This window comes from Eptesicus fuscus, chromosome 6 (assembly GCF_027574615.1).
Source record: "Eptesicus fuscus isolate TK198812 chromosome 6, DD_ASM_mEF_20220401, whole genome shotgun sequence".
Classification (NCBI taxonomy): Eukaryota; Metazoa; Chordata; class Mammalia; order Chiroptera; family Vespertilionidae; genus Eptesicus; species Eptesicus fuscus.
Window position 1 is genome coordinate 55,221,119 of NC_072478.1, and position 12,675 is coordinate 55,233,793.

Genomic DNA, 12,675 nt, shown 5'->3' on the forward strand with positions numbered 1-12,675 from the left:
TAACACTTATCACTACTTGCTACTTTTCTTTTTATGCCATTATGGTACTACCCAAGGAAAGCTGATCTTGTCTCTCACTGTTCCCTGTAACTCCAGTATCTAGAAGAATGTCCAGCACGAAGTAGGAGCTCAATATAATTTGTTGAGTAAATAACTGAGCATTTGTTCCAGGCAAGGCAATGCACATGCACTGGCCCATGGACTCTTTTCAACAGCCTCACGAGAGAGAACTCCCACCACCATCTTGTTAAACATAAAGCCCATGAGAGCAATCATAAGGTGCACTGTGTTCTTGGCACATAGTAAGCATTCGTAAATATTGTAAGTATTGAGTCACATTCAAAGAGACTGAGTAGCCAGTGTAACACAGATTAAAAGAAAATATTTGCTACATTGATGCCTATAGTTTCCCTAATCTGTTGTTGAAGAACCCCAGAGCTACAGCAACTCCGTTCTCATGAGCTCAAGCCTCCATTCCACCTGCCTTCTGGACATCTCTAGTGACAATCCCCACTGGCCTTGAACACAAGACACAAACTGAATTTGTAATCTCGTGCCCAAATCTACTTTGTAAAGACTCCCTGGCTGAGCGGATGGCACTGGCATCTATCGGACAGATTTTGGAAGTCATTTCAGACTGGTTCACCATTGCTCTAAAGATGACCATCATTTTTTAAAATTCTTTCTGTTTAACAGTTCTTACACGAATTGCCTTTTCCTGCTCCATTGACTTAGAACTCCTGTCTGGACTATTTGTCCCTCTGCTTCTAAAGTAATCTCTCCAGAAAAACGAGACATGCCATCACTAGCTGGTTTAACATGCTTCTGTTAGTAAACTCCAAGTCATTTACCACAACATGAGAAGTCACACACATCTGTACCCTGCCTAGCTCTCCACCCTTCCCACATCCCTGTCCCTTCACTAGCTAGTCTAGCTACCCTGGTCTTTGAATTCCATGGTGTCAAGCTCTTCTTTGCTGAGCAATGACTTTCTCCCACCTGCCTGGCATCCTGTAGATCTCAGGGAGTCCCTCCCCATCTAGATGATTTGTAACATCCTGTTCTTTTTCTATCTCAATTTGTAATTATATATTTGTTGATATCTGTCCCCTCTACAAGACTATAAGCTCTGGAGGGCAAGGTTTTGTGTCTTTTTTGGTCCACAACTGAATGAGCAGCATTGAGCCACGCCTGGCACTTAGTGGAGTCACATTAAATATTTGTTCAATAAACAAAATACCATATTTATTAAAGAATGTGTATCATGTGTCTTTTAGAGAAGCATGCTTTAGCTTTATACCATTTGGTTGGCATGATTTCAGGTGCAATGGCATGGGTAACAAAAAGAACAATTGAGGTGCAGAGGCCAGGCAAAGAAAAAATGACAGGGAAAAAAAAAATGAGTGAGAAAGAAGTGATAGAATTAAAGAGAGCAATGGAAAAAAGAGAAGGCTGAAAGGGCCTCGCAGTGGGTTGAATGGTGGGCACACCAAAGACAGGTGCACAGAAAATCTCTGGAATCTGTGAGTGACACTGTGTAAGTTCCCTAGGGTGGCCTTTACAAAGTACCACAAGCTGGATGGCTTAAAAGGACATTTATTATCCCACACTTCAGGAGGCCAAAACTCTGAAATCCAGGTGTCCGAAGGGTTGGCTCCTTTTCGAGGCCCAGAGGGAAAATCTGTTCCATGCCTCTCCCAGCTTCTGGCGGTTGTTTCCAAGGTGAATCCTTGGCTTGCAGACACATCACTCCAATCTCTGCTTCCATCTTCACATGACTTTTGCCTCTTCTGTCTCTTGTGAGTCTTTGTGTGCATGACCTTCTTAAAAGGAAACGAACCATTGCCTTTAGGACCCATCTTAATCCAGCATGACTTCCTCTTAACTAATTACATCTGCAGGACTCACTTCCCAAATAAGGTCACATTCTGAGGTTCCAGGTAGACATAATTATTTGGGGAACAATACTCAATGAATTTGAAAAAAAAAGGGTATTTGCAGATTAATCAAGGATCTTAAAATGAGATAATTCTGGCTTAACTGGGTGGGCCCTAAATCCAATGACAAATGTCTTTATGAGACACACAGAAAATGAGAAGACACAGACAGAAGAGGAGGCAATATGAAGACAGAGGCAGAGATTGGAGTGATGTGGCCATAAGCCAAGGAAGCTAAGTAATGCCATCACCAGAAGCTGGAAGAGGCAAGAAGGGAGTCTCTGCCTAGAGTCTCCAGAGGACGTGCAGCCTGGCCAACACCTTGATTTTGGACTTCTGGCTTTCAGGATATGAGAGAACAGAGTTCTGTGATTTCCTAGCCAGTTACAGGTACTTGTTACAGCAGCTATGGGAAATCAATCCGAGCCTTAACATAACAAAATTCACACTGTACCGGATTCTTTTCCTTTAAGTAACCATTAAAAACGAAACAAACAAATAAAAAACCCTTTCATGAGCTAGATTCCGCTCTACACAGATCAAAGAGTTCTTGGTAAACAAGAATTTGTGAACAGTCATAAAGTTAAACTGGCTCAATTTCTGTAAGCATAATGTTTAATGATCTTTTAATATAAGGGCATGCCTTCAATGACTGAGATACATGACTCTTTAACCTAGTAAGAAATTACTCTAAGAAAATAATTGTGTTGTAAACTATCTTTCATGTATGCCCACTTACCTTGTGCCTGCCTAATAATTAACATCAGACTTTATCACACCTCCTGTGCTTTCTCTTTTTAGATTATTTAATGTTAAGTTCTTTTTATCTTGAGGCTCACTTTTTGTTATTCTGCCTGATGTATAATTAGATGACGCTGCATGCTGTGCAACCTTCAACTGCTGGCACAACCCCTAAGCCGGCTTAGTTTCTGGACAGCAAGTCATGTTATCAAGATAAATTACTTTAGGGAAATACGGGATGAGTCTCTTTCAATCTTTGAATACATTCAGAATTAAAATCTGGCATCACTGAACCATCCCCGAAGTCCCTTCCAAACGTTAAGTTCCGTAGTTAACCACTGAACCATTAGAGACCAGACTATTTCCAAAACGTCACACAGTATTTTATTTCTTTGTTTGGGTGCATAAGGGGGAGGCGTTGATGGTCCAGCAGGGTCTATGGTAGGCAGTCGTCCATGAAACTATCAATGTCACTTGGCTGCCAGAAAACACCTGAAGGTAGAAACTGGGGGACAGACTGTAGCACGTGGGGCGATGGAAGTTAGCCCCCCCCACTCCCCCGCCAACCACATACACACCCCCACTCTCTACTCGGCCGGCCCTTCACCTCTCTGCCTTGGGGTCCCTGACCCTCCTCCCTGGTTGTCCGGTTTCCCTAGAGACTTGGTCCCCACCCCTGGCAGCCCTCCCACTCTCGGCAGGTGTAGGCAAGGGGGCTCCGGGCAGACGGACGGACGCCGGAAGGACGGGATCCAGCGAAGTTGGGCATCGGCTGGGCGCCCAATTTTCTACCCACCCGCGCGGCTGAAGCCTCCCCGCGCCGCCACGCCCCCAAGGAAGCGGCTTTTCCGCGCCGCTCGGGGAGCGCGTCTGACTCCCGGATCCGGCGGGGCACTGGAGACCGAGTGGCCCCGCCCCCTGCGCACACGTCAGCGCCGGCGTCGGGGAAGCGTCGTAATACTCCGAATAAGCGCGCCTCCAAAAAAAACCGGTTGCACCCCGCCGCAGATGCTGACAGAGAAATTTCTGATCAAGCCCACGATGGCCCTTCCCACAGTCTCGTGGCGAAGCAAAAGAGAACCTCTCCGTAGATGTGTTCCAGGGGCGCTGGCGGCTGCCTGTGCCTATAGGTTTGTTGGAGAGGGACCCTCGATAAGGCTTAGGTGGCTGTGGCGCCTTCCGGCTCTCCCCGCCCCAGTCATTCCTAAGGTTCCGCAGGTCTTGGAAGTGGCGAGTCTGTCAGCCCCACCCGGCGGCCAGCCTCTTTTCCCGGCCGGCCCGCGCCGGCCAGCCTGGCCCAAAGGTGCGCTTCAGAGCCTTCGCGCCTGGGAGAGGCGGCCTGAGCGGCTCCGGCCGGTGCGCGTCTATCCGGAGGCGCGTGGTAGTGATGGCGGCGCTCAGTGAGGCTTCCCTGTCACTGGATACTACTACTCCCAGCCCTCCTCGAAGCCGCCCGTGCAACCCCCAGGTCTTCCGTTTACAAGTAGCAATTTGACTTGCTCTGCTGCATGCTAAGAGGGACTGTGGAAAGTGCGCGGACGCCCCCGGGATTCAGCGGTCTCCGCTCAAAAAGGAGAAGAGGCAAACAAATAAACAAAACCCGCCCATCCTCACCAACATGAGGCTGCTGGAGAGAATGAGGAAAGAATGGTTCATGGTTGGAATAGTGCTGGCGATCGCCGGAGCGAAGCTGGAGCCGTCCATCGGGGTGGACGGGGGTAAGTCTGCGCCGCCGCACGCTCCACTTCGGAACTCACGGGCGAGTCTCGGACCGGAGGGGAGAGACGGTCTTTGGGGGGAGTGTCTGCCTCTCCCTGGGGCACTGACCCGCCCAGGGTGTCCTTTGGCCCTTTGGCCCTTGGGCTGACGTTTTCAGTTTGCCGACCCCAGAGGGGATTTGCCATGCAGAATGGGGCGAGCGACTTGGAACGCGGGTTCCCTTTTCCGCGAACGGTCAGCGAGTCTCCTCCGTGTCCAGGAGTGAGGGGGCCGAGACTGGAATGAAACTTCTCTTCCCTCCAGAGCAGCATCCTATCCCACGGACGCTGGGGTGCCAGGAGTTCCTTGTCTGTCTTGGAGTGGGCACCATGACCTTGTCCATTTCCAACCCCCTCCCCCCCTTAAAAAAAAAAAAAAAGTAGGGGAAGAGAAAGAGGCAGGGACACCCCTTCCTCCTGCAGCTCAGACGTTGTGGCCCACATGCGGGAGGGATGCTGTGCAGCGTGGCTGCTCCCCGGCTGCTCCCCGGCTGAGTGACACGTCGCACACTTTCCTGACGGGACGCCACTTCCGCGTGCTGCGGGCCGGCGGGGTGGCTGCACCCAGCGGTGGTCTCACAGACGCAGGCTGTGTTGGGCTCTGTAGTGTGTGTTTTGGCAAGGAAAGGTGGGCGGGCTGACATCACCCTCAGATCCCGAATAGTGGGAGCCTTGTCATGTGGGGGGCGGGGGGGAGGCATGGGTGGACAGGACTGGAGACATCATTAGCCTTTTATGGCCCTTAACCGTCCCCCCCTCCCCCCGCCCCAATCATGTCCTACTTTTCATAAGCATGAATTGAATTTCTTCCATGTACTGTCTTTTTTGACCTTGTTTGTCAGTTTCCAGGCTAATTGACAGGTTTCATACATCTGTCATACGACAGGGACAGATAAGGAGAGAAGTGAGCGCAGGCAATCTTTTTATGGTGGGAAGTGCTCAGGAGGGTATTTGGAGTTATTTGCTCCTTGTTAAAACATGATAGGGGGTGCCTGGGGGGGGGGTAATATGATCTCTCAGGAGGACAGTGGTTCCTTCTACCCTCTCCCTTCTATACCTTCACTGAGAAGTCGCTTCAGGGAACATTTAAAAGGAAGGACTTGAACAAAGATTGTGGGGATTGAAACTTCTTTATGTTACAAATGTCGTTTCCCATTTTCACTAGTCCTCATGCCATCCATCTAGGATAATGCATTTCTTTGTTTAATTTAAAAAGAGTAGGATGTTAAGAGCTCAAACAGATCTTTAAAGTATTTTAAGCCAACAGGCTACTTTCACAGTTGAAGATCCTGAGGCCTGAGATCAGGTGACTGACCCTAGGATGAGTTAGCTAGGGAAGTGCAAGGACTGGGGACTAGGACTCCCCCTTATTTCATACCAATTGCAAAATCCATACACATTTTCTTCATGAAAAATCACTAAAAATGAATAACCATTATAAAGAAGAAGCTCTCTGTAATAAAGACGTTTTCTGTGCCCTGATTTTTAGCCCAAAGGAGCAGACCAGAATCCACTAGTATTAGGTAACAGTTATACTTACACGATTTCTTTGATAGCTGTCCATGTGTAAAAGTTACTTTCTCTAAAACCAAAAGTTAAGCAAACAATTATATAGGCTGTCAGGCTAAGTTCTTGTTACTTCTGTTGAACTTCCTATTGACCTTAAAACCTCTTAAATAAAAATAAACCTCCAATTATTGACAAATAACACTTTCACTCCACTAGTTAATCCAACAAAAATCTAGGAACAAGGAAAGGAATGGTTGCTGAAAATGTTTCTGTCCTATTCTGCTCGTTAGAATGGCCTAAAGCACCTCTTTTTGCTTCTAACTTTTAGTCAGAATTTCCATTTATGGGCTCAGTATATTGATGAACAATCTTTAGAACAGTTTTCTAGATATTATATTAAATAGGAAAAGTTTTTATAGTCTTCAACTTAAGATGCTCACTTCACTTTTGCCTGGATCAGTACCTTAATGACTACACTCTTTTTTTAAAAATCCTCATCCAAGCATATGTTTATTTAAAAAAATAATTTTAGAGTGAGAGGAAGGGAGAGAGAGAGAAACATCAATCGGTTGCCTCCTGTACATGTGCGACTGGGATCAAACTGCAACCTCGGTATGTACCCTGAACAGAAATCAAACCCGCAATCCTCTGGTGGATGGGACCATGCTCCAACCAACTGAGCCACCCAGCCAGGGCTACACTCTTTATTTTTAAGGTAAGACTTCTACACTTAAAGTGTCACAACTACCATCTGACCTCCCTTTAAAAAAATCTTCAGCCCGGCTGGTGTGGTCCAGTGGTTGAACGTGAACCCATGAACCTGGAGTTCACATGCCCTGGTTGCAGGCTCGATCCCCAGTAGGGGTCATGCAGGGGGCAGCCCATCAATGATTCTCTCTCACCATTGATGTTTCTATCTCTCTCTCCGTCTCCCTCTCTCTGAAGTCAATAAAAACATATTAAAAATATTTTTAAAATCTTTATAGCCAATTAGTGAGTTTTGTAATGGCAGGAAATTTATAGATGTGGGAACACTAAAGTTAGAGAAGTTGAATGACTTTCCAAATGGCAAAAAGCATAATAGGTACTAGCCAAGATAATTTAATTCTTAGTTCGCTGTTCTTTTTACTCACTTACATTTTACTTTTCAATAAATAGAAGAAGTGTGAAAATAAAGAGCTGCAATAGATGTAAATGTATATAGATGCTGAGGTACTGTTAATCTGTTCATTGAGACCCAGGGAAACTCTGAGCTATGCACACCTTAGAGCTTAATCAAGTTCAACACTGTGTTATGCATTCTTGGGAAGAGAAAGATTTACTTCTTTGGAAGTACAGAGTAACTTTCTCATTTCTACCTGCATCTTAACTTAAATGTTTGCCATTAATAATACATAAACCCTAAAAAGGAAACTACTTCATTTTTCCATTAAAAGAACATAACCAGAAACATGCTATAAGCTTAAGTACATTGGCACGAATATCTTAGATCAGGTTTAGAAGTGAAATTTACTTTGAAGATGAGTAGATTTTATGAAATAACTAGAGGCTCAGTGCATGAAATTTGTGCACAGGTAGGGTCCCTAGTGGCTGCTAGCTGCCTGCTGTTGACCGGGGCTTCCCTTCCCCCTGCTGCCTGCCTCTGCCTCTGGCTGGGGCGGGGCCAGCCAGGGGGAGGGGCCATGGGCCGTTGGCCAGCTGGCCCTACCCCCTGGTCGAACTCCTGGTCAAACTCTCAGTTAAAGGGACAATTTGCATATTAGGCTTTTATTATATAGGATAATAGTTCCTTGCATTCTTAAGCATTCCAAATAGTTTTCTCTACCTTTTCACCCCCAAGCCCTCATTAAAAAAGTGAGTTCTGGAGCCCCCAAATTGCTTCATTTTTAAATTTTTTCTTTTGATTTTACTACCTCATTTTCACTGATAAAGAATTTTATTTTATTTTTTTGCTTTTGTTTAAAGGAAAAGTTAAAATTTACATTTCCACTTTAGCTCTATAGCCATCTTAAGATCTGGATCTGGTTATTTTGGTGACATAGAAGATATAATCATTACCTTGGAGAGGGCCAGGTATCATTTTTAAATAGTAGTTTCATCTCTCACTTCTGTGCAAATATTTACCAAGTTTTTATTGCAGCCCTGGGTGACTTCTAGTTCCGCATTCAAAAGTTGAGCTGTCTATTGGCATCTCGGTGATCATGTCTCAGAGGGGCCTTAGGTTTCTCCGAATCAGAACAATTTCCTCCTTTCCTTTTAAAAGGTATCTTGTAGGTAGCCCTGGAATACCCTCCCCATGTCTTTTCACAGTTTAGAGTTATTCAGAGATGCATCTAATAAAAAAAAAACACACCACACAGTGTAACCTGTTTCCACGATTTAAAACATTGGAAGTCAAGAACCATTCCACTGAATTACACCAATTAGTTAACAGTTACCATGTGTATTTATGTATGTGCATGTGAACTGTGGGAAGAGTTCTTAAAACACTCGGTTGTTGGCCAACTAAGGTAGATGCTTTAGCTGCCCCAGAGAAACATGCAATCTAAGCAGATGCCACGTGCTGGCTATGGAGGTGCATCTTTAGGTGTGTTCCCTGGCTCTCCCTTGCGACCACATTGCTAACTCTGACCCATCTTACATGGGCATTCTGGAGGCACCACTGCGGGCAGAACCACAGTTGACAAGAATAAGGTCTGATAAAAAAAACAGAGGAGACTGGAGGAAAATAAAAATGCTATTGGTTTTTTTAAAATGGTATTTAAAATTCCTGGGAAGCACCTACTTTCAAAACAAGCCAGACTCCTTGACTTTTAAAATCTGCTTCTGAACCACCTTTCTCAGTTGTTGAGGAAATATTATTTCTAAGTGTGAGCTGCTGAGACAGATTCACTGGGCATAACAATAATGTACCTTCTTTCAAGTTTTTCAACAGCCTTTACTGCCCTGGTCTGTGATACCGTTAGCACTTACCTCTTCCCTTTTATTTCCTTGTCTCAGATCTCAGCAAACTGATTTGTGTGAATGCCGGCCGGGTACATAAAAGAATTTATGACATTGTTTGAGGAGATCTTTGCTCCTTTTATTCACTGATGTACTACATATACCTAAAATAGAGTAGTTGCTCAATAAGTAGTTGTTGACTGAATGAATGGTGATTTTTCCTGAGCTTGGAACTGAACAACATCTGTAGGTGTATGGTGGAGAGTTACAGGGAACGGAGGAGCCATGAATGCGGTCCTGTTGTTTTGCTTAAGGGGTGTATTCATTTCTTAGGATTGCCACGGCAAATTACCACAAACAGGGTGGCTTAACACAACAAATTTACTTTCTCACATTCTGGAGGCTAAGGTCCGATCAAGATGTTGGCAGGGCCATGCTTCCACCGAAGGCTGTAGGGCAGACTCTTTCCTGGCTTCTTCTAGCTTGTGGTGGTTGCCCGGCCAACCGTGTCCCTTGGTAATATAAACTGTAGTCTCTGCCTCTGTCTTCACATGGCCATCTTGCCCTCTTTTTATAAGAACACCAGGCACTGATTAGGGCCCACTCTAATCCGATAAGACCTCATTTTAATTTGATTATATCTGCAAAGACCCTGTTTCCAAGTAAGGTTCTGGAGGGACACAAATATTTGGAGGGATGCTATTCAACTCAGCACAAGAGCGTTGCATAGAATGTCAAATATGAGATAATCTCAGATTTTAAACTGTTGGTATAAAGTTTAGGGTTGCCCCTGATAGTACTCAATGTTAATGCATCTGGGATGATGTCAGCCTAACTTCAGAGAGGAATTTTCTGAAGAGCAGAGATCAGGCCTATGTGGTTCACTATAGTATGCCCAGGCCAAGCACAATTTCTTAATAATTACAATCTTAACATGTTGTTAAGTACTCTATTGCTCTATCTGTATCATCTCAATCACATAGTAAGTGCTCAATAAATATTTGTAGATTGGATACTCTTGGGGAGAACTGAATATATGCATGAATGAAAGCTTTTATTTCTGGTATCCTAGAAGAAATAAAATAATACTTGCTGAAGAGAAAGTAACTTCATCCATTGAGAAATTCTCTTCTTTGATTTGGGGACTGATACTGTGGTAGATATCATTAGGAGCTATGTTGAAGGATGTTGACTATCTGCTCTCTTATGTGAGAGCAATTTATTTTTGAGTTTATTTTTATTCTTCTGGTTCAAGGATACTGTGCTGAGCTGGACAGCCATGGTCCTTGCCTTCTGGAAACTTCTCTCTGGAATTAGATGGCATCACAGCAAATGCTCAACTCCGTCAGGACAGTAATATACCCGGGTCAGCACTAAGAAATAAAGTACCATTTGTCCTTCTCCAGTGGATTTGTCTTTCAGACTGGAAGACTGGAAACTCTTTTATCTAACAGTACCTAATTTCTCTCTCTTTAGGACCACTGAAGCCAGAAATAACTGTCTCCTACATTGCTGTTGCAACAATATTCTTTAACAGTGGACTATCATTAAAAACAGAGGTACTGTCACCCATGGGGCACATGAAAAGCAGGGAGAAAAATTCAATTTGTATTTAATATTTTAAAGTTTCAGAATCCTTTTGTAAAGCTGTGTGTAGCTGTAGTCTGACGGCTCCACTATAACAGAAGGTAACTTGGACTTCAGCATAGGACTTGTGTTTTGTATGTACGTATTCTACAAACCTTATAGTCGAACAGCATGGAACCTGAAGATGGGTTTTTAAGATGGCAGCTGAAGTGATACATCTCCTTCAGGTCTTCCTCAGATTATGGTGGTAACTATAGTGGTGCCTTCTGTGGCCCCTTTAAGCTGTAGATGTTTATTTGGGCTTCCATAACTTTGTGGATTATCTTTTGTTCCCAGGACTGATGCTGTACAAGTGATGCTTGTTAAAAAAATTTTTTTAGCTAATTTATATTTTTACAAATGTATATTCTTTGCTAGTACTGTATAGTTATTAAATGTTAATAGATGTTTTGAGGAAATATTAGTACTTTTTATACTAAATCTCACTCTACCATGAAGCCATACAGGTAATGTTATTTATTGATCCAGGTGTCACTGAATATGGGATTCTTTGGAATTAAATATCCAGAAATTTTTATACCCGAGATAGGAATGAATAGAATATATGATTCCCTTTTGACGTATAATGGAAAAAAAAAATAGGAGAAAATACCCATTTGCTTTTGAAGAAATTACATAGAGTTTTAAAAGTCATCATTCTAAGCTGCTTAGTCTTACGTAGACAGGTTAATTTTACTGTGTAAGAAGGCTTTACTTTTTTTTTTTAAGGAAATGATTTTAAAACATACAATTCTGTTTGTGCATCATATCTTGCCTTTACTTCAGGTATCTTTCTTTTAAGTGTGATTTGAATGAAGATCGAATTTACTTACCTCCTTTTTGATCGTTCTAGTAGCAACACAGAAAAAAAAATGGTTTTACTAAATTTATGCATTCCGTAGTTAGCAGGTTGGTATAAATCTTTTCCATTTGGGATATAGATGGGATCCATGTGTAGTATCTACGACAGATGAATTGTGTCTCAAGAATGCTAAATATCCTCACTGATGACTGGTCTTCTGAAAATAGCTGACATGGATGGGATTTCCTAAATATGTCAAATTCCAGTTTTTGTAAATTATAGTGATAAGGAAGGACTGTGATTAGTACTTAGAGGGCATAGGCTTTACCTGTCAACACCAGAGTTCTATTGGTCCTCAAATGGGGGACAGAATTTACCACTCCTTTGCTGCTGGTCTGATCTTCCTTGAGGTCTTCCTGCCGGCCTTGGTTAACGCTCTTTGTGAAGCAGCTGCCTCACCCAAGTCCTCTACTTGGGAGCTTGCTCTAACTATGCCCCCTGGTGGCTTCTTCATGGTTACAACTGTTGCTTGTGCCATGGGAAATCTGGCAAGAGACGTGATTTCTCTACTTAGTTTCTTGCTTAATGCTGTTCTGTAAAGCAGCCAACTTTGTGGGATGCAGAAATTGAAGAAGGAATGTCACAGTTATCAGCATTTCTCTAAGGACCAAATTCTTCTGTAAGCACCTAGGAAACCTTCAGAGTCATCCAACTAATTTGGATCTAATGATGAGCTGCCTGGATCCCTGGGCTTTGTTTTGTATCTAAGAAGCCATCAGAACCATTTCCTCCACGAAAGGCCCTTTTGAAACGAATACAACATTAAGTTATTTCCCAGATCCATTTAACTTAAGATGCCCTAGATTGCATCTTTGTGTAATGTTAAACCATCTCTAAGCCCTGCTAATTTCTTGGGCAACTGAACAGTTGTAAGTTAGAAGGTAGCAATCTTGTTATTTGTTTTCTAGTTAATAATCTTAAATTAATTTCAATCGGGACAACTATTTTTGTATCCTGTTAGGTCTTAGAATCTTTTGCACACAGAAGACGGTGAGTTATTATTGACTTGAATTTATTTAAAAGCATTTATTGTGGTCCCATTCAAGTTTGATTCATATTGAACATTACTCATACATTGATGTAATGATGTGTATTCTAAATTTGTTTTGCTCATTTATTAAAATTATAAAGAACTCTGTGTTAATACTTCATGCTAAAAAGATTTAATGCTAAATCTTAATTTTTTTTAACTGTTGATTTCTAGTTTTTGAAATATGTGTTGAAATGGTTTCTGAAATCTTACTATACTGAAATGTAATAATGTCAACATTTGAGATATATTTTATATATAGCTAACTTC

The 12,675-nt window shown here is 43.0% G+C and overlaps 1 protein-coding gene across 2 annotated transcripts in view; it reads left to right on the top strand.

Moving 5' to 3' along the window:
• Nucleotides 1–3,992: 3,992 nt before the first annotated feature.
• SLC10A7 (solute carrier family 10 member 7) overlaps nucleotides 3,993–12,675 on the top strand; it is a 196,096-nt gene continuing 187,413 nt past the window's right edge. For both annotated transcript variants that reach the window (XM_008143906.3, XM_028151396.2), the window contains exons 1-2: nucleotides 3,993–4,396; nucleotides 10,364–10,446. In XM_008143906.3, coding sequence (XP_008142128.1) covers nucleotides 4,297–4,396; nucleotides 10,364–10,446 — 183 coding nt within the window. In that variant the 5' untranslated portion in view covers nucleotides 3,993–4,296. The remainder of the gene's footprint in view (nucleotides 4,397–10,363; nucleotides 10,447–12,675) is intronic.